This window comes from Nymphaea colorata, chromosome 9 (assembly GCF_008831285.2).
Source record: "Nymphaea colorata isolate Beijing-Zhang1983 chromosome 9, ASM883128v2, whole genome shotgun sequence".
Classification (NCBI taxonomy): Eukaryota; Viridiplantae; Streptophyta; class Magnoliopsida; order Nymphaeales; family Nymphaeaceae; genus Nymphaea; species Nymphaea colorata.
This window is the reverse complement of record NC_045146.1, coordinates 3185478-3206241: the sequence shown is the minus strand read 5'-3', so window position 1 is coordinate 3206241 and position 20764 is coordinate 3185478. Positions and strand designations below refer to the sequence as shown.

The window sequence follows — 20764 nt, the reverse complement described above, 5'->3', positions numbered from 1 at the left end:
AAACACGCATAAAATGGTATTTTGAAAGAAAAGCTATTTTTTAGCCTTCAAAAATTGGTTTTAGGGTGTAATCCAAGCGCCCTTAATGAAAAAAGAATTTTAGTTGGACGCATAGAATTGGCTAACCATTGCAATCTGTATTATGCAAAAATAATACATATGTTTTTGATGTCATGTGTATAAATTAACAGAGTGCATGGTTAAGTAGGTTCATCTCAAAATCAAACGTTGAAATATGGACGAGAGTGGGCTGGGCGGAGGAGACGGGGCAGAGTTGGCCGCTCTTCATGAGCTCAAGCCCCGGACGCAGACCAGCCGCTGCTCGGCTGCCTAAACACACTGGCCAACCTCCATTTCCCATCACGCCCTCCACCCACCGTGCGTCCGCGTTGCGTTCGCCTTCGCGGTGGAGGGTGTTTTGGTCATTGTGTTACACCGGAGCAGGTCAACCCGTACGGCGATATCCCGGGGGTCGGCTCGACGCGGGGCGAGGCGACGGACGGGGCGGGCCGGACGAGATGAGGACCTCGGGAAACGATCTCGGCCGTCCGTCCATCCGCCGGAACGCGGCTGCGGGCGGACCGTCCCTACCCGGGATCCACGGCCGTCACGCCAAACCCTTCCCCTCCCTCCTTTCTCCCTATTTCCTTCTCGCCGACGCGGCGACGCACGTGGGAGACGCCGAGTTCCGGAGACCTAGGCGCGTGAGCGACGCTGCTACGCAACATCCGGGCAGCTACCGACGGGGTCGGTTTCCGAGCGCCTGAGGGCCCCCTAGCCTGCGACGGTTTTAATATCCGGCCTCAGATTTGGCCGCGGTTAGGGCTCCCTGAGAGAGAAGAACAGGTGTTCCGGGCTCAGGGGAAGGAGCGTGCGCCAGAGGGACGGGGAGAGAGGAGATGGAGGAGGGGGAGGCGGCCGGAGGAACGCCGGGAAGCGGCCGGATGCCCGGGGGGCGGGAGGATTGCTGGAGCGAGGGGGCGACTCTCGCGCTAATCAAGGCCTGGGGCGACCGCTACCTGGAGCTCAACCGGGGGAACCTGAAGCAGAAGCACTGGCAGGAGGTCGCCGAGGCCGTCAACGAGCGGACGGGAGGCGGCCGCGCCAGGAAGACGGACATCCAGTGCAAGAACCGGATGGACACGCTCAAGAAGAAGTACAAGGTCGAGAGGGCTAGGGTTTCGGCCACGAACGGCGCGTTCGTGAGCAAGTGGCCCTACTACGTCCGGATCGATGGCCTGATCGGCCCCGCCGCGTCCTCGAAGAAGGGGTCGCCGGTGCGAGTGCCGAAGTCCGAGCCGCCTATGGCCTTGCCGTTGACTTACCGTACCGCGTCTGTGCCCGTGGTAGCGGTGAGGGCGGCGGCAGCGGCCGCCGCCGGCAGGGAGAAGCGACCGGCAGAAGATGATTACGTTTTACGGAGGATCCCTGGGTCGGACACGCAGTCGGGATCATCGAGGTCGAAGACGAGCCCAGATAGCGCAGAAAGCTCGCGGGAGAGCCGGGAAAGGGGTGGTGGTAGGGGAGGGAGCGGGAGCGGGAACGGGAACGTGAACGTGAACGTGAACGGTAGCGCTAGCGGTAGCGGCGGAGGGCTTCGTGAGCTTGCGAGGGCGATTATGAGGTTCGGCGAGATATACGAGAAGGTGGAGGCGGCGAAGCAGAGGCAGATGATGGATCTGGAGAGGCAGAGGATGGAGTTCGTCAAGGGGTTGGAGTTCCAGAGGATGCAGATCTTTATGGATTCGCAGGTAGAGCTCGCGAAGTTGAAGAAGGCTAAGCGTGCCAGTGCAGGTGAATAATTTAATTTCTCCTATTTCTTTACCTCTTTGTTTCTTCTAAACTGTTAGTTTTGGGTTCTTGATGATGCCAATCCTTCTGCCATCATAAGCATCAGTTTTATGTTGTCATCATGTCACTGTTTTAATTGAGTTTGCTGCTCTCTTTCCGGAAGAAGTGAAAACTTGATGGAATCATTGTGCTGGTCATGAATTCTGTCACTAGAGGATAGATTGATGGGAAAAAGGGGTATTTCTTTTATTCTGCTCCTTGCCTCTGTTACGATCTTTTGGTTTTATATTTTATGTCCCCACTTGTTTTGTTTCCCAACACATAAATACCACACGCTCGCACGCTTGGGGGAGGGAGAGAGAGAGAGAGAGAGAGAGATTGCTTTCCATTGTTTGGGCTAATTGGGCTTTTGCCATCAAGAGGCCTTCTGCTTGTTCTTGTTTGTATTACAGATTACTAGTTAAGTCTTGAAATTCTAGTACCTAGTTTTGATGTTGATAGCTAGTTCATGTATGCATGGCTGCCAATTTGGTCCATCCAGCATTCCTGAACTAGGATATGAAAATAGCTGGCAAACTCAAAGGGATTGTTTGATTCCCCTGGGTTATAGATCTGAGGGTCAGGTTTGATGAGGGCCCATCCTAAGAGTGGTCTTCGGAGGTCTGGTTTGATCGCATTATGATTTGTATTGCTAGAGGTTCAAGTTCTTTCATTGAGTGGAGAGTTATGTAGATGCTTACAGGCCTTAGAAACGAAGAATGATTTATTTCTCTATTTTTGTAGTTGGCACCACTTTATTCACATTTAAGTTGAAGCGTGTCTCTGATATTTGTTAATTGTTAATCAGGTGTGCCATGGTGTGAGTTGCCTATTAAGCAATGTATTTGGGATACCCCTACAATTTTTGGCCATTCAGCTTCTTGCTTCATAATTGACTTGATTGAGCACTCGATGTTAGACGGTCTGTTGTGACATTTGATGATTGCTATCATTCAATGGGTTTAAGTCTTTAGTTTCTTTCCGTGTGTTTGGAACCAAACTTCTGTTCTCTCAGAGTACTACCTTTGCTTAGCATAACAGTCAACCCTGACTTTGATATGGCCACTGTGTACGTCACCAGTTGATGTTCTTATTATCATACTCCTCTTTTGTCATGGAATGAATTGGCTTTCTAGTGTTTGGAATTTGCAATCTTTAGTTAAGTAGCTGTAGCTGCTAGACTTTTGTTGTTCTAATAAATGATATTTTACCGATAATTGCTGAGGATGGAAACGGTGATTTGTGGTGAAACGCCAGAGAAAATTGTAGCTTCCATTTAACCATATTAGCATGTAAAATATTCTGATGAATGATGCTGATGACAGATTTCAATAACTTCTTTTAGAGCAAAGCACTAAAAATAACGCAGTGATTACTTGTGTACATTTCTGTTTTAGGTGGCAATAGCTTCATTTCTTTCTTATACTGTTGGCAGTTTCATTAGGAAAGAGAGGCATGCTATTTTGCTTTATTGCCAATAGTTCCGATAGGCACTTTGGCCTATCTCCAAATTCACTTGTGCAGGTAAGAGTAATTCTGTAATAGTTTTCTTCCTTCAACAGGCTTTCGATAAGATTCTTTAAACAAGGCTATTCTAGTCTGCTTTTACTTTGTGAAGTTTTCAAATTAACTTGTCCTTTACTTTATAGGCTGTCTCAGCCATTTTTGTACCTAGAACTTTGTGTTAGTTCTCATTGTAGAACATAAGATAAAAACCATTCTTTTCTTTCCCTTAGGTGTGTTTTCAGGCAGTAAATTGCTTCCAAGTTTGACATTACAACCCCATGTCAAATCATAGCTTCTCCCAAACTACGTCAGTCTATCAATATGCACTTGTGGATCCATGTTGGATTATAATTCAAGCAGATTCGTACTTTTGAAGTTATAAATGTGAGCAAACATATGGAAATCGTGTTGATCTATTGTCAATGATTAAGTTATTTGGACTTGTTTGAGCTGCCTGATATTGAGAAACTGGAGGATCTTCATGTTGGTTGAAGTGGCTGAACAATTTATGTGTCCTTTATTTCTGCATTGATCTCTCGTTTGACCTGAAACCTTGCTTCAATTCTTGTCATTTAGCAGAATCTCCCTGTTTGGCTGTGTTGCATTATTCATCTAGGATATTGGGGTTGCGTTATTTTCCATAGGCCTGTTTAAACATCAAGATAATGTATCCAGAGCATGTTCAATTCTAACTGGATGTTACCTCACAAGTGCCACTTGCCCTTTCTTGGATAGCAACATCAAGGTATGTTCATAGATGTGGGATAGCTGGAATTCTGGTCATTCTCAAGTCTGCAAGTAAAGATATTTGTAAAATTGAGATTGTTTGGTCTGAAGGCATAGACACCAAGAGAGTGCTAGTGTCATGAAGAATGAAGGGATGAAAGCCCAAAACTCCAAACCAAAGGAGACTGATTTCTTCAGGCTGGTTCTCCAAAATTTAATTTTACCAGATGAAGTATGAGGTATGAATTGAGCTTTATAATTAAATGAAGATGATACAACCTTCAGAAAAATAAGTATACTACCGCAGCAAACAATGTCTGTCCATATGAAGCTGGAGCTTGCAGATTCTGGACAAAATAGATCTATAGGCTACACACCTTCTTCTAAGCACATGCCTCATCTGTACTAAGTTCTGATGCTGCTAACTGGAACAGGCTTATGAACCCATGGGGTTGAATGGACTACAGAAAACCTTATATCTACTTACAACCACCGCCAGCGGTTCTTCTCTTGGTAGAAAAGTGTGGATATTGGCAACGAATTGGTGCTGAAAGAGATATACGTCCAACAATTTTGTGAAAAGAAAATTTTAACAGGCTTATCAAGTTTAAAAAATTTATGCCAATTGTGTGGGTGGGTGGCAGGCAGAGGGGAGAGAAAGGGAGAGAGAGAGAGGCTGACCTTTGAAGACCTAAAGTTGATTATTTAGGGAAAAGGGAATTGTTTGGTGATTCTTATTTCCTTCAGATGCTTGTCCCAGACAAGAGAAATGCCATGTTGTTGGTTGACCTTCTCATCTTGCTCTCATCTGTAGAAATGGGAATCTCACCTTCTGTTTTGTCCTTTTTTTTTTAGAAAACAAAGGTTTAGGAATTTGGGACTTCCAAAGAAGTTTTGTGTTTTCTGTCTAGTTCGTTAAATACGTCTATCAATTGATATAGGCTTTTAAATATGACTTCAGGTTCGTGTTTTTACAGCTTAAATCTCATGTTTTTACAGTTTAAATCTTAATCATGGTTCCAGGTTCCATAGTTCTGACTTTGATTGTTGTAAGCAACTTTGCCACTTGTGAGCTTGACCAGGCCTCCGCTTGTCAATGTAGGTAGAATTTATTTTCATATTGTAGCTTGCTTAAGCCGATAAATCAACAAATGTCAATGTTGCGAGTGCATGAGGACACAAGATGGATGGAACTCACTATGAAATCTCATAAAAGACAGCTCACGATAACACGATTTTTGTTTTATAGTTTTGGACAATTATGGATTCAGTCAAAATTGACCAAGTTCAAAAAGTTGATGGATTCAGCCTGAGGTGCATTGACCGCTCCCATCATGATTAAAGCCGCACCCATGCCTGTACCCATGTCAGGTCGTGTTGATACTGATACCCCACCCTTTTACAAGTCATCTCTGTTACATTGCTGATGTGCCATTAGAACAAATGCATGTCTAGTAACATCTGCAACTCTGACATCCTGCTGGATTTTAGAGTGCTACCATTAGTCAAATGTCTGCTATTGTGTATAATATGTCGTTTAATTCTCGTCTGCTGTCTCTGTGTGAAACCTGTGCTCCTGGGAGAAGCAGGAGAAGCCCGAGGGAACTTGCATTGCATCAACTCAGTTGTTCCTTTTCCTCCAGGAGTTTTGAGTTTTTATTCTTAAGTTTTCCATCATGACATGAAAAATAGTCGTTATTTTTCCTTTTGTATTTCTGATGCTGTTGAATTTTATTTACATAAAAATTGCTAGGTTTGTTGAAACTTAAAGCATGTTTCGTTCTTTTAATGCCTGTAGCTTTTCTGACTGCGTTCAAGTGCCTCTTTATTTGCTATTGCTTGGTGGGAGCCTCCTGTTGGAAGATGCATATATGCTGCTATTTTTGTGATTAATGTCATTGATCTTGTGTGTTTGACAGAAATCTGTTGTCCTGATCTTATTTCAAATGCTAACATATCTGCTTTAATTTATGTATTAGTTGCAGTATTAACTGAGGACCGCTATTCAGTTTGATGTTATTCTCTAGTTTTTTACGATTGTCGGATTTTAATGTCGTCATATGTTTTCCATTGCAGAGGGTTATTTGTAGTTAGCTGTAGTGATGCAGACAACCATCATTTTATGCAACCTGCGGCCAAAGGCATTATTATGGTGCATGTAGACGCTTCTGGAAAGGATGCAGAAAGCTTATAGTGAGGCGACTTGTTCAAAAAACAATTTGAGCTGAGCTTCTAGTGCCGGAAATCTAATTTTCATGGGAGTTGTACATTACAATATTATTAATATAAAATGAGCGGTTATGTTCCCTGCACCTTAAGAATTCCGAGACACTCTAAGATTTCTTTTCTCAAACTACATGCTAAGAAATTAAGTCTTAAACTTTTTTTGGCTCCCTTTCCATTTGTTTTTCTCCTCAACTTGTGAAGTTTTCACTCTCCTGTGTTTCAATTGTTTATAATGTCGATAGCGATGCGTCACATGAGATCATTAATTTTGCAAGGATCTTTTTTTTTTTTCCTTTGACTCGAAGATTAAAATGATAAAGTTGTAATGCATCTTATAATTGCTCCCGGTTCATGTATGATAGCTGTGCCTTTGTTTGTTCATATTCTCTCTCTCTCTCTCTCTCTTCAATTGATAGATAGAGCAACTGGTGGGGTTGGATAGCCTGTTGTAGTCAAATCTTCAGTTCGATTCTTGAAAAGTGCTATCTTGATGGTATTAATGAGTAATGGTGAAGTTGTTTTTTGTCCTTTCTTTTTTTCTCATCTCTCTCTCTCTCTCTCTCATATGTGTGAGCAAAGTGGTCCTAGACTGTACCAACAGCACTGGGCATGGGCGTTATAGTTTCCGAACTTCTGAGTGAAGTTTCATGCCACTCAATGATAATAATACAAAGGAAAGTAACTACTACTTTATCTACCACTAATATATAAAGCGGAAAGAAAAAGAAAGAATGGATTCAAAAAGTAAAAGAGAAAACCATAAGAATTGCCTCACTAGAAACACTGAAACGGCCGACTGTGAGAAATTGTTCTTTGCCATATCAATCGGTTTCCATTAACGAAAAACATCAATCTGTGTGTGTCCGATGCAATAGTGTCTGTTGCCTACTTCAATAATGAATTAACTTAACTTCTGTCATTAATTTGAACGCCCATAAAATCTGAAAGACGAGGCTAATACCTTTTATTCAAATCAGTCGGGGGTGAAATCCCAAATCTAGACCCTTTTAAAAGAAGTGAGGCAGCCCCTTGATGTACCTCGTCGATCTTAGGCATCTAATCAATAACTTTGCTTATTAAGCACAAACTGATACTTATAGAGTGGAAACATGAAAAGCCATTTAACATCCATGGCTTGCTCAATCTATTGTGAGCAATAGTGGGTATGGTAATACAAAAATTTTAAATAGATTGCCTCACTTCAGTTGCATGGATCTGGTGCAAACATGTTTATGGTCCTATGCCTTGGCAATAACAAAGTAACACCTAGCCACTTGTTTTGACAGCGTGATGATATCATGATACTAATATATTTTTTTATTGTATGTACCCTTAATGATTTGTTGTTGAGCTAAGTTCATACGCCAACAGTTTCTTGAGGTTTAATTAAGAAAAGAAATGCTTTACTTTTGCTATATTCTCCTTTATAAGAAGAAGGTCTGTGCCACTTATCGCTATCATGTTCTTGGTGCTAAGGGATGCACATAAGCACTTATACCACACGGCCACTTAGTTATGTTAGTTTTGTGTGTGTGTGTGTGTGTGTGTTTGTTGCCTGCGCCAAGTACCCATGTCTTAGAGATTGCTAGGTCACTGCATATTCAGCTTAATTATGATACTTAAACAGCGTTTTAAGGTGTCCATACATTGATGGAAGCTTATAATCGTGCGTACTCCCCATGCAAGGCTTTATTTATTTGCAACCACTGAATTTTCTGAAAGCCAATTACGAGCCAAAGGTGACTAGACGGCAAATGATGAACATTTATGACGGATTTTATGAAAATATGTTCACTGAGCAGTATCTTTAGAATAAATAATTAATGATCATGTGCCTTGATTATTCTCCAACATGATTAGATTTAATAAGAATTAAGTTTACCAAGATCACACAATTAATGGTTTCGCCAACAAAAGCCTGACAATGTGGTTACTATTTCTTGGGCATTAATCTTTTCATAGTGTATCTTAGAAACCGATAAAAAAAGGAAAATGTTCAGTGACAGAAGACAAGAAGAGCGCAAATGGATCAGACAGATAAGCTATGTAAATGAAGAGCCAGATTCTGATGAACAGACAAAGTTGGAACCCTGAACAAAAAAATGGTCCAACATAATCAAATAAATACGATGGTATAGAGATTCTGTGTTTAATGCAGAGAGATGCGTGGTCATTGTTTAACCTTATCTCCTGAGCTTTATCTGGGGCCTCGTCTTAAATGCTAGGGCTGTCAATGGGTAGGGCTTATATTAGATATTTGATGCGACCTGCAACCAAACACACGCATGTGTGTGTGTGTGTATATCTATATATATATATATATATATATATATATATATATATATATATATATATATATATATATATAGAGAGAGAGAGAGAGAGAGAGAGAGAGATTCTATTTGTTGAGAAACAGACTAAATTGGGGTTGCATTCAAATGTTCCAGATTCAGATATTGTTGGATGATTAAAAATTAAAAATTTATCACTAAAAGCACATAAATTGTTGATGCACCATAAACTATCAGTAGATCTGAATAACTTGGTGGAATCAACTTTGTCCAATCTGGCATGTGTCCCATAAGAGACTCGAACGCCAAAGCAAAACCTGCCTGCAAAGGCTCAAGATCCATAATATATGGTCTCGACTGTCTCAAATTTCAGGGACGTTAAGGCAGTCTGATGTGAGATCCAGGAAATGAGGAAATCAATGGATCTCTTTGAGGCAGGAAGCATTTACGGAACTCAAGGTGCACCAATCATACCTGGGTTTTCAATCCAAATTGGAAATCCAATTAGATAGGTCACTAGGAAGGTTCTACTCCAATTTACAAAGGAATGAACATGATATAAAACTATCTTATTTAATCTGAGGTTTAACTGTATCAGACAGATATTCAAATCCCTTTGCATGGGAGAATTGAGATTCAGTTCTTCATAGAGTACAACCGAATCCAACTAAGCAGTAACTGGTAGGTGAAAATGGTAAAAGCTAATGTTATATTATGATACTGTGTCATGCATCTAGTCCAAAAAATAGTTAGATTCATTGGATACTTTAAAAAATATTTCGTGAATCTTTATATACTGTTACTATTCCTAAACAGCCTCTACTTAAACATGAACTCTCTTGGCCTACTGGGTTTGGCTCACCTTGTCTTAAAAGTGAATAATTTTGGGACCCGCAGGCCATATCTAGAAACTGGCCCACCCAGATCAGGTTGGCCCGGTTAAAGGCAATCCCTTGCTAGATGGGTCTGGCATGTATATATATATATATATATATATATATATATATATATATATATATATATGTCAGATGTAATGTGAATAATTATCTGGAAAAGCAGCAGAAGGACATGATAAGTGGAGGCTGTGCTTGTTCTGAGCTGAATATTAATGGGATCAGGGTGTTTGTCACCAAGAGAAGGGCCCCTTGGGCCATCTGGTAGCACATGAAGGAACATTTACCTGGACACGTTAAACCCTACGGATGCCCCACCAAGAACACAACATGACGGCAGATAGACAGATGTTGGACCAAGAGACAAAATGGGTAGGCCCTAATTCACCCGTACCCAAAACCCATGTGCAGTCAAGCCTCTCTAGATGCTATTATTTTCCCATACAAGTTCAAACCGTATATACATATATATACCTTCGTTTATCTGATTTGATAGGAATCATCGGGGCAAGATCAAGTAATAAAACTTAAATTAGAAATATAAAGTCAAACTGTTTTTTCATGAAACAGGCAAAAAGGAATGGGTTTCACTTTAGAAAACTATCTACTTTTTTTTCAATCTTTCATCCTTTAGAAGATATTAATCTTTTGAGTGTAATCTCCATAAAAGCCAAACTGTGTGATATATATATATATATATAGAGAGAGAGAGAGAGAGAGAGAGTTTTTGGCTCTTATATCACATTTCTTGCTATTCTACATGTACTAGAGCCATTAATTTGCTAGTCAAGGGTATATTAAGGCTATTAAAAGAGAGCAAGAGGATGAAGCTATGCAACGATACAAATCAAATCAAATAATAAAGAGAAGGAAGGCCAGAAACAGAGATGAACCAATTATTTCGTCAAAGTCTCAAAGGCGTGCCGTGGCATCCACCCTTCCTGGCATTGCTACCTTCAGTTGCCGGCCACTCCCCTTTTTAATGCCTACCTTGATTTTGGTGCTGGAATTAAATGATGGCTCTAGGTAAGCCAGCATTTTACCCTTATGCTCCTCATCCACATAATACATCCATATTTATATACTTTTATTTAATATATATGATAAAATTATATTTCCTACATTTTTATATATTTTTATTTTAATATATATGATATTTATATATTAAATATAAATATGTATTTAAAAAACAATCTTGGCCTTTCTGCAATTCAAAAAGATCCTAAACCCCTTCTCATGTAATCCTACTCTCTCGCTCAAGAAAAGGAAATTACTATTTTAACAAGCTGCCGATGGCGCCAGATCAGTAGCGCATTTATTACTTACATTTTTTTAGCATAGCTAAGTCTGCTTCAAGGTTCACTTGTTACTGCATATTTGTACTTTTTATTAAATCGAGGGCACCATTGTTAGATTGCATTAGGTAGAGTATATGTTTTCGTGATCATATTCTTAGGGTATTATTCATTCGAAGCCTGCATGAAATATAATAAATTTTCTCTGTCCTTATTTATTTAGTTATTGGTCATTATTTAAGAAAGTAGTTGGTGGGTCTTGTTAATACAAACTTGTCATTATTGCCTTTATAAATTCAGAAAGCATTAAAGAGGGTCTTGGGATTTGGTGCCTAACTGCAATGAATCCTCTAGTTATCATCCTTGTACATTTATTGCTCTAAGCAAACCTGTTCGGACTCAGATTAGGTTAGCGGATGATGAAGTAAGGTCTACGACTCTTTAAAGTAAATGCCGGGTAAATGCACTTGAACTGTGGTTTTGTCATAATAGTATTTGTTAGTGTGAAATGCCTTAAGCATAGTTACAAATAACGTTTCTGAGTTTTAACAGTGAGGTTTACCTTGCATATAATTTGGTAAGTTTAAAACAATAAAAAAATTACAATAAATTTTAAAAAAATAAAAATGAGAAAAAATAAAATAAGTGAGAAACTAAGAATACAAACATCAAGATAAGTACATTTGAAACAAATAAAAAATAGAAAATGAAAAAAAAAACTGTTTAACATTTAAAAAACTGAAAACACATTTTTTTTAGTTTTAAACGGCCAGTTTTTTGCTTTTTTAAAAAAAAAAACTCTTTTTTCTGTAACTATGGTGGCACTCACTCTTAAGACAAAAGCGGCCTCATTATGTTGCCATTAATTGCCAAATAAGATCCTCTATCGTTTTAAAAAGTAGAAATTTGAACCGTATTTTTTTCCACTAAGGAGTTATTAGTTTTTTTTGAGACAGAATGTTTCAAAAAAATTAATCTACTTATTATCAAGATTTGGCCCTTAATAAGATCAATTAACTCACATTTTTCCCTTTTAAAGCAACAATAGAACAATATAGCATTGTTAGGCTTTACACCTATTCAGCACCTGTTATAGCTTCTTAAAGCATAGTTGGCAAACTGGCGGGATGGCTTGAGAATCTCCCGAGTAGATTCATTTCTGATGACTCAGTACAGTGATTTACATTATGGTTATTTTGAAAACCCGATCGAGTCGATAAGTCAACTCACTTACTCAATGACTAATCATCTACCGATCCGAGTCCGAGTCACGGGCTTGCCAACTATGTCTTAAAGCTGAATTTGTTCTTCCAGTTCCTGCGATGCCACAGATAGTATCATTCTAAAGACAAGGAAACCAAATGTTCTTGTTGATTTACATAGAAATCACATTCTTATAGTTTCTTTTTTTTTTGTTGTCAAATTATATAGAAATTAATGTCATAAATATATGTCTGTTTTGATGTCGTTGGTCCTACTTGAATTACTTGTCATAAACACAGACATGGAATCTACTAGGGTATGTCAAGGTCAGGAACCTTCTAGATGTAATTACCCTCCCATTTGTGGCACATTGACACATGGGGTCATTTAATAAAAGGCCTAAGTCTGGGTGATAGTAAAATAATAAATAAAATTTTAAGGAATCAAATGTTTGGTAAACTTACTTTTTCTAATAGTAGATATTTTCTTAGGTTGGTGGACAATCTTTTTTTATTATTATTAAAATCATTGTAGGAGTTCATCATGATTTGGTAGTCCTAATAAGTACCTTTGCATAATTTAATTACAGAAACTGCCTAGAGCATATTGCATTAGTAATTGAACCTTGGATGGTAGGCGGCCAGTCTCTAGTTCAAATACCAATGACACTTGCTCCCTGCAAAAGCAGGGAGTAGACGGGCTGCAATTAAATGGTACAGAAACAAACTTATGAGTTTTATCTAGGGGTGAACAACGAGTCAAGCTACTCGAACTCGACTTGTTCAAGCTCGGCTCATGAACGAGTTCGAGCCGAGTCATTTGCTTAATGAGTTGAGCTCGAGTTCATGAGTCGACTCGTTCAAATAATCGAGTTGAGTTCGAGTTCAACACGTAACTGCCGAGTCCAGCTTGAGCCTTAATTGAGTTTGTCGAGCCTTAATCAAGTTGTTATATTCAAACGAGTTTACAAGTTTGTCGAGCCTTAATCAAGTCGAGCTCGAGCTGAACATGTAACGATGAATATCAATTCTATTCATACGAGTTTGTTGAGCCTTAATCGAGTCGATCTCGAGCTGCTTCCGTGGAGCTATTCTCGAGATCGAGCCGAGTTGATTTCGAGGTTTTATTTTGTCGAGCCAAGCTCAAGCAGACCGAACTTGGGCTCGACTAAGCTTGTGTTTGCCTCTAGTTTTATCCCTTAAATGAATGACAAGTTTTTTCAGCTTGGGTGGTTTTTCCTAAGTAAACACAAAATTGATAATAATAATGAGATAAATGATTAAACTTAGTGTGGATCTTTTTAATTCCTTTTATTGTCAGACATGACAAATGAATTTGAAATCCTTATGATCAATGGAGGAGCAAGGCTTTTTTGGCTGAAGGACATTTGAGTCACAACCCATGCATGGTGTAGGCAAGTTATCTCATTGTAATTTTAAGCATTTCACCTAAATTGTTAATGGCCTGTGCGGGCATGGGCCCCCATGTATCTCCGCCACTGCTTATTAAGATTTGATGTGCGCTTGATGGACTTGGGCTTGTATACAGTTTGGATTTGGATCAAGGGGCGAAGCTAAGTTAGGGTCCCCATGGGCCTTGGCTCCACCTTTAAAAAAAAAAAATTACATGTAAATTTTAGAAAATTTCAATTTTTCTATATAAAAATTTTGAAAAATGATATGTCGGCCTTAATCAAAATTTTAGAAACTTTAATTCAGCCCCCTCATGAAAAATTCTGGCTCTGCCCTTGCCTGGATCACCATTAGATTTCAATGAAAATGAAACATTGCAATATCCGTCTGATGATATTTTTCTTTATTCATTGATCCTTCTTATACATCGACGTTTTTTCGAACAACGAAATTTTCAAATGATAGAAAGGGTTCTTGAGGAGTTTTGTTTTTCTCTAGCAAGAGTATGCGACCCTTTCAATGCGTATCAAACCGATTGAGGGACACCTTCCTTATAAATACTCAAACGTTTGAAATCAACCAATATGTGTATAAAGAGATTATGTGGGGCTGCTATCATCATGTTTTTTTTAGCTTCATATCAACAAGAAAAAAGAACTCTTATATTTGCATGCAGAGAAGGTTATGAGTTTGGGTTATGGAATGCATAAAATGACCTAAATGCCCTCGAATTAAAAAAAAAAAACTTAAAAGGCAAAATGAAAAAAAAAAAGTTTTTCTTTGTGTAAAATAACAAAAAATATATATTTTAAAAATACCACTCACACAAGGCCATGTGTGAGGTCAAACGTGTGTGCGTGTGTCTGTTTAGGCTAATGTGCTGCCTCTCATAGAGAAGATCGAGTTGAGGGCACAGCCCTCTGCACCCAACAAAGTATACGTTTTGGAGGGGTATATATTTGTTGGGTGCAATCCGTAGATATTTATTATTTGATTTCTCATCATTTTAACAACTTGATGTCTTACTTTATCTCCCGTCTTAGAAGCTAAGAATTTAGCTTCTTTCTCTACCCCTCTTTGTTTCTCTCTCTCTCTCTCTCTCTCTCTATATATATATATATATATATATATATATATATATATATATATATATATATATATATATATATATATATATATATATATATATATATATATATATATATAATCGTTCTAGTTAAGCGGACCATAAATCGTGCAAGGCCTTTTACATTTGTTAGGGCATGAACTTGATGCTATGCCCCCATTTCATGTGGCCCAATGACATGAATAGGAATTGAACTAGTAACTGAACTTTGACAAGTTTGTCAATTGTTATACTCCCTTTAAATGAGAAAGAAGGCAACATGTAAATATTAGAGTTGTTTTGGAGCTTGAAAAATTTAACTTTAAGGTGAAAAGACTGAGAAGTAGCGGATAATAATAATAATTAAAAAAAATGTAAAGCACTACCCTTCACACTATCCCAGAATTACTTTTACCATGCTTGCTTTCAATGGGTGGGCCCCGCTTTGGTTTCAATTTGAAGAAGAGAGAGTAATACTGAAAAAGGGGTTGGCAGGCGCAAGTTGCCACCGTCAGAGTCCCAGTCAACCCCTTCAAAAATAATAAAACCATTAATAAATTTTAAACTTAAAAAAATTGACGACACCATCACCTTAGAGAGGCCCACGAAAATTTAAGTTTAAGTTATAATAATGCTCTTAAAGATTTTAGAACTTATTATCCAAATAAGAATATTAATTTTTCAATTGTATGATTTGATTCAAGAGTGCCACATGTATTTTACAAAAACTATTTTATAAATAGCATAACTTTTTGTTTTATTATTGTCATACTATTTATTTATTTATTTTAGACAGACTTTTAAGATAATTTTTTTGAGCAAGGTTAACGTCATCTTCGGTCCATCTACGTTTCAAGTCTAGAGCCTCGATATGTCTCATTTCAAAAAGTTATACCATGTTTGATTGACTGCCTATTTTGACAACTAAAAGCTTCTTATCATTGCATATTCATATGCATCTTAGAACTTTTTTGCAAGTAAAACAATACAAGGCACGCGAGAAGCAATCACCACCCTTTCCTTTGTGACCAAAACTTTCATGAGATTAATATCACAAAGTCGAAATATATTCAAATAACATTTATTAGATCATGTAAGTATGGGCAACTGTCCGCCAACCGGTGAAATTAATTCAGAGATGTACCTCCGGTGAAAGTTCACCCATCTACTACACCTTGAAATGTTTCACTGAAAGCCCTTCCTAAGAAGTTAACTTTTACCCCCAAATTTCAAAGGACAAACAGTACTGCTTCTCTTAATTACTTGGGTAGTCTCCTTTGGAACTTAACCCTGACTCAATAGTCAAGATATAGCAAATTCACATTCACCTGCCTCCGTTTTCAAACGATCAACGTAGATATTTATAATAATAATTTGAATTAATTAATTTACATATATAATAATTTTAAACTTTCTTAAGACAAAACAGCTCTTAACAATTTTCTTAATTGCATTAATGAAGGACTCGCTTTTTTGTCTTTAAGCTAAAGATCTATACAACAATTTTGAAACAGGACCGTGTGGGCAACTGCCCACATGTAACTCGGTCGCTATCACCACCCTTTCTATCCCTTTCCTTACCCCAAAAAAAAGTGATTTGGCTTGAAAGCAATAAATAAATCAGTTTGCAAACGGTTGGGATTTATATAAGTTAAATGTACTGAAAATACATTTTCTATGAGATTCAGATACAGTATAAAGGACAAAAATGTTGGAACCCTCTTATCCATATTGTTGCCTTTTGAGAAGGTTTTGAAGTAGGTTCATAGAATTTTATAACATAGTGTTTCATGAATCTATTTTAAGTAATTTTACTTAACAGTAACAATTTTTGTTATGAGTACCAAACGACCATTGTGACACATGATATCAATTCTAGCCATTTGTTAAAGAAGTGGCAATGTAATATCGACTAAAGCTAATACCTTCATTTTGGCAGTTACTAAACAAATAATGTTTTTCAAACTAAAAGTTTATGCTATGGAAAGTTCATAAAAAGGAGTCTTAACGGTGGGGCAAGTAATAAACCACTACTCAACTTTCGAAACTCAGCATTAGGTAAGGGTGGGCAACAGGCCCCAGTACCCGATGGATAGTGGGGGACCTAGCCCATGATGGGTCGAGCTTGGGCTGTCTATTTGACACTCGGGTAGGGCAAAAAAAAAAAAAAAAAAAAAAAAAAAAAAAAAAAAAAAACTTACTAGGTCAGACTAGCCCGAGAACTAGGCATTGGGGGCTCGACCCCACCGATTTAAAAATCATTTCTCTATATTTTTTATTATTTTTTTCTTTTTTTCCTTTCTCTTAATCTCTCTCTCTCTCTCTCTTCATATATATATATATATATTTACGTGACGCCGACACACAAACTTTTGGTGCATGGCTTATGGCTCTCTTAAAGACTTTTTGTGTGTCACTAATAGCTCTCTTAAAAAATCTGATACATCAATTTGTGTTTTTGAGATATTAAAAAATGAAATTAAGAGTTTCAAATAATGGTTGATATCCGGAAGTTGATGGTTTGGTCTGGTCCAATAACTAAGCATGCAGAGCTTGGACTGCTGCCAAAGGCTTTGGGTCAGCTCAAGCCCAACTTTGTTGAGCCTTGGGCCAGCCCAATGAACTCAACTTATCATATCAAAACCCTACTTCGTCTGTCTTTTAATTTACTTAATTTTCCAATTTGAGGCAAGTGAGAGAAGAGCTCTTTTTTAAGGTTTTAAGGTTGCATCGATGCCTAGTGATGAATGAGATTATACTTGTTTCCTTCCAACTCATGTATCATTTTTCAGCGCTATCTTCTCTACCCATTTTCGTCATATATTTTTCAAAATATTAATTCTAATATATTTTTCAAAATATTAATTCCTTTTCTTGTTAATTTTCGTTTCACATGTTTTGTGTATACTTTTAGTTGGCCAAAAAATTCATCCAAGGGCGTAAAGTGGATAATACAAAAAAACTAAATTTAAAAGCCAAATTGGCAACGGAGATAGTAACTATGCAAAGTTTTTATTGGAAGACAGGTAATGATGGTTATTCTACTGTTCAACAAACTAGTTAAGGTTGGAAGAGACTATAACTAAAAGCTGGGCAATGGGCCGGGCCACTGCCTCGGCACCTGACACTGTAATTTATTGGGCCAGCTCGAGTGGGCCTGATAAGCTCGATTCGAGCCTGATAAGCTCGATTCGAGCCTGATAATTGGTTTTTAAATTTTTATTATTTATTATATATATTTATAATGTTTTATTACAATTAATTATATTTGTATATTATTTTATATTAAAAATATATTTTTAAATTTAATCTGGCTGAGGTCGGGCTCGGGTTTTTCGAGTCGGGCCTGGCTAGGGCCCCGGCCCTGTTTTTGGATGTTGGGTCGGCTTGGGCCCGACTCGTTATTGGGCTGAGCCGGGCCAACCCGATGCCCATGCTTAACTATGACATACTACTGTTCAACAAACTAGTTAAGGTTGGAAGGGACTATAATTAAAGCTAGGCAAGGGGCCGGGCCGCTGCCTCGGCACCTGGCCCTATAATTTATCGGGCTGACTCGAGTGGGCCTAATAAGCTCGATTCGAGCCTGATAATTGGTTTTTTAAATTTTTATTATATATATTTATAATGTTTTATTATAATTAATTATATTTGTATATTATTTTATATTAAAAATATATTTTTAAATTTAATCTGGCCGGACTGAGGTCGGGCTCGAGTTTTTCGAGTGGGGCCTGGCTAGGGTCCAGGCCCTGCTTTTGGAAGTTGGGTCGGCCTGGGCCCTACTCGTTATTGGGCTGAGCCGGGCCAACCCGATGTTCATGCTTAACTATGACATGCTGATGATTATAAATACTATAACAAGTCGCGCCAACCTGATGCCCATGCTTAACACTTATGCACTGTTCCTCCATTTGACACACGAAACAATTTGTAACTGTTTCATGAATCTACCTCAAAAGTTGAGATAGATAAATATGCCTCAATCTTTGTTTTATTTACGGAAAGAATCCCAAGGTATGCAAAACCCTTGAAAATTTAGTTATTATTAATCAAACGAAAAAGAAAATTTTCATTTAGAGGTCTCTAATTTGTGACCAAGAATTTTATTTCTCATGGAAACTTTAAAATAAGGGCTTATTTTGTTGTTATGCTTCAGCTCTAGGTAAAAAGTCAATCAGAATAAGCACAAGGACAGGGAAACCCATTTTCTTGTGAAAGAAAAAAAAAACAAGAAGCTTCCCGACTGGAATGAATAACATGAAAAGTTACGTACAGAGACTTATATAATTCAAAGCAGAAGCGTTTGATGACCTGATTTCTGTGTTTGACAGTTGTCAGTGAACGTGAGCCTGGTAATATAAAAAAAATGACTCCTTTTTCCAGTTGGTGGAAAACCAGACCTTTGGCCACAGGAATTGAAATGCGATAAATTAAATGGTCATTTAAAACTTAAAAAAACAATTTTTTTTAAAATAATGTGTATGCCCACCGGGGAAAGAGGCACATGGCCGGACATACGGGCTTCTCTTTAGTCTTTTTTGTGGGGGCAGACGCAGACGCAGACGCAGACGCAGACGGACATCTTTTTTTCCTCCTTCACGTACACGCTGGTGTGAGACGACTCATGACTTCCAGCGTTCGCCGTTGATCAAGGCGGACATGGAGAAGGACGACGCCGGCTTGTCGTCAGGCACATGCGTGCAGGAGAAGGACTCGGAACGCAAAAGATCTCAGATATTCATTTGAAGGCGATGGCGGAGCCAGAAAACAACGGAAGCAATACTTGACGTTTTGTAGCAACTGGCGAGAAAGAAGGAAGCAATTATATTTTATATATATATATTGTGGAAGACAAGAGGATCGAGTCGAGGGGACTTCAACTTTCTACTTTGCTTCTGTCCCTCTGTGTCTCTTTTCTCAGAGATAAAAGCTGAAGGCCGCACTCTTTAAGCAAATAGCGAGAACGTCGAAGGCTTTCCCTGTGAAGTGTGAACCGCCACCAGCTAAATGTACTCCTCACGTCCTTTTTCGTCTTTATATATATGTGAAAAATCAACAAAATCAGATCTTTAGTTTTTTATTTAAGAATGGTTAGAAGTTTGTTAACAACGGACAAAGTAGAGGCCGGTGGTCTTCATTTTAAATTTCCTTTGTATTATTATTATTATTTTTTTTTTTGTTAAAGCATTAACGAGAGTCATTCGAAATAGTGGAAGCAGTCATAGATGTTAAAAGGATGGAGGGAATGGGGGTAGACTCTGGCATTAATTCATTTGGGTTGTGAGATTTTTTCATGGGAATACCGGGGTCACATATATTATGAGTATTGTATGGCGATTTTTTTTTTTTGAATATAATATATGACAAAGTTGTATGTATTGAAAATATCTCCACAAATTCTTAAAAAATGTAAAATATTTAGAAAATTATAAAAAAATATGAAAAACATTTTTTTTTTCACATTTTTTGGTAATGTTTTAATTGCCGTTTTATATGACTTGCCATTTTATATGACTGAATTATTTTTCACGTATTAACACACATTTTTTTTCAATTAATACACATTTTTTTTTACAATGGTTTGAACTTAACTGATAACTTAAATTTGTAAACAAGACGAGTTCGAGTCGAATGAACTCGACTCGATGAGACTTGTTCAATACTAATACTTATTTTGTAATTTCAAAAACTTAAAATGACTTGAATAAAAATGTGAAATTTTAGGCATAAAATATATACTAAACAACACTCGAGCTCAAACGAGTCGAACTCTATCCTGACCGAGCCGGTGCGTGCACTCACTTTACACCCGTAATGTTTTGTCGTATTCATCATAGAAAAAGATAAAATAAATAAGAGACATAAAGAAAAAAAAGTAAAAAAAAAAAAAATCCCACGAGCTTGAAGCCATTAACCATACATATGAAACGTATAGTCGTGGTAGGAAAAATTATTCCATGTAAAATTTCCCAGAATTTACACTTTTTAAACATATCCAGCTTAAAGTTGGGTCATATTTATTCTTTTTTTTTTTTTTTGTATGCGTTCACCTGATCTTGCATAGACCCATTTAATAGATTCAGTGTACAAGTTTTCATCTCCAGGTCATTCTATAATATTAAACAAATAACTCGTGATGACTTTAACGTTGCTTCTTTTTGGCATTTATGTTAAAGAATTTTGTTCTTTATCTCATTATCTGTATGCAAAACCAAATTAATTATGAGTTTTCCTTCTTAGAGACAACTTAAACAACCGAGTTTATCTTTTATTT

General features: G+C 37.9%; 1 protein-coding gene across 1 annotated transcript; it reads left to right on the top strand.

Annotated features, from left to right (window-relative positions):
- The first annotated feature begins 216 nt into the window (after positions 1–216).
- LOC116260458 (trihelix transcription factor ENAP1-like) lies at positions 217–6374 on the top strand. Its single transcript, XM_031638811.2, has 2 exons — positions 217–1794; positions 6139–6374. The coding sequence occupies exons 1-2, from the start codon at positions 900–902 to the stop codon at positions 6150–6152; spliced, it is 909 nt and encodes a 302-aa protein (XP_031494671.1). The 5' UTR covers positions 217–899; the 3' UTR covers positions 6153–6374.
- Positions 6375–20764: the final 14390 nt, after the last annotated feature.